The 1,515-nt window shown below is 32.9% G+C and overlaps 1 protein-coding gene across 1 annotated transcript; it reads left to right on the top strand.

Moving 5' to 3' along the window:
• Positions 254-1,248, top strand: LOC107642126. Its single transcript, XM_016345437.2, has one exon. It carries the CDS (start codon positions 583-585, stop codon positions 1,156-1,158), a length of 576 nt encoding a protein of 191 aa, XP_016200923.1. The 5' UTR covers positions 254-582; the 3' UTR covers positions 1,159-1,248.

Genomic DNA, 1,515 nt, shown 5'->3' with positions numbered 1-1,515 from the left:
TTTATAGATAATAAATACATAGAAATTTCTAACTAAAGCTAGTTGGCAATCATATACATGTACTTTCTCCCTATGACTGAACACCATGGTAAATTAGAAATGTGATTGTCACTATATAAGATATATGATCTGTGATTAAGAGAAAAGTTGGCATAAACTAAGCTATAGATAAGTAGAGATATCACAATAAATAATTAACTAGTTTCAAGACAAGTCCAATTCAACAACCACCCCCTAACCTTTCATTTCATTTTCCCAAAGAGGCCTACACACCAACTCCACCATCAAAAGTAAAAGCAACGAAACTACTCACATTAGAAACCAGAATTTGGAATGGAGGATCATGTTAGTAAAATTTGGAATTATTCCATTGAATGATCCACTACTTTATTAAAGAAAAACTAAAAGTCTCTCTCTATATAGAAATCTTCTCTATTTGATATCAGATCATCACCAACTACAACCTAAATAGAGACACATACATTATTAACACTACTTTCACACATCATATGATAGACAATTCTTGTGTATGTCTTCTTTTTTTTCCTTCTCTTCATCATATCATCTCAAATAATAATAATAATGCTGCTGAGAAGCTCAATTTCCAGCACCAAGAAGTTCTTCCAAAAAACCATAAAGAACTTCAAATCTTTCTTCTCTCCTCCGGGCTACTACCACAGGCTTCCAAAATCGCCGCCGCCGCCGCCTCCTCACCACAATAACCATAACCCCTTCTCTTATCCCTTGGACATGGACACCAACGACACCACCACAAGTTACCAAGAATTGGGCTTGGATCATCATCATCATCATCACAATTACTACAACAGTGATTTCAATGAGAAATGGGACAATTCAGAACAAGAGAAGAAAGCAATAATAGTAAAGAGATCAAAACAAGCAGAAAAGAAGAAGAATCATCATAATGAGGAATATGGCAACAGAAATCAGAAGAAGAAAGATTGTTCATCATTCATAGTGGAAGAGAAGCTGAGGGAATTGGAGATGCTGGACATAAGCAATGTGGAATATGTGCTTGACATTGAAGAGGTTCTTCACTACTATTCAAGACTCACTTGCCCTGCATACCTTCAAATTGTTGATAACTTCTTCATGCAAATCTATTCTGAGTTCTTTGCTCCTCCACTAATTATTTAACATCATCATCTCATCAGTGACGAGTTTAATTTCTTCTTAACTATATGGCTTTATATTTGTCATATATCTTTCCTTTAACTTGTTTTGAATTTACCCTTTTCAGATTGTTTTAACTTTTATTGGCTTCATGATTTATTATTAATTATTCTTAAGTTTTTCTTTTTATATTATGTGCATGGAATCATGGTTGATAAACACATGTCTTTGTTTTCTGCTTCTTTGTTAATTCATTATATATTTTCGATGATCAAATGTATTATATATATGCATGCCACACACTTTATAGAGAATTAATTAAGGATATGTACTTCATCATTATAGTAGCTCTTTAATTTCAATTTCGAGATGGTTTTATTA

The sequence above is a fragment of the Arachis ipaensis genome, chromosome B05 (genome assembly GCF_000816755.2).
Source record: "Arachis ipaensis cultivar K30076 chromosome B05, Araip1.1, whole genome shotgun sequence".
NCBI lineage: Eukaryota > Viridiplantae > Streptophyta > Magnoliopsida > Fabales > Fabaceae > Arachis > Arachis ipaensis.
This window is presented reverse-complemented; position numbering and strand designations above follow the sequence as displayed.

Bases quoted from the DNA above. Each gene is read 5' to 3' on its own strand.
- LOC107642126 (XM_016345437.2), top strand. From the start codon at position 583: ATGCTGCTGAGAAGCTCAATTTCCAGCACCAAGAAGTTCTTCCAAAAA.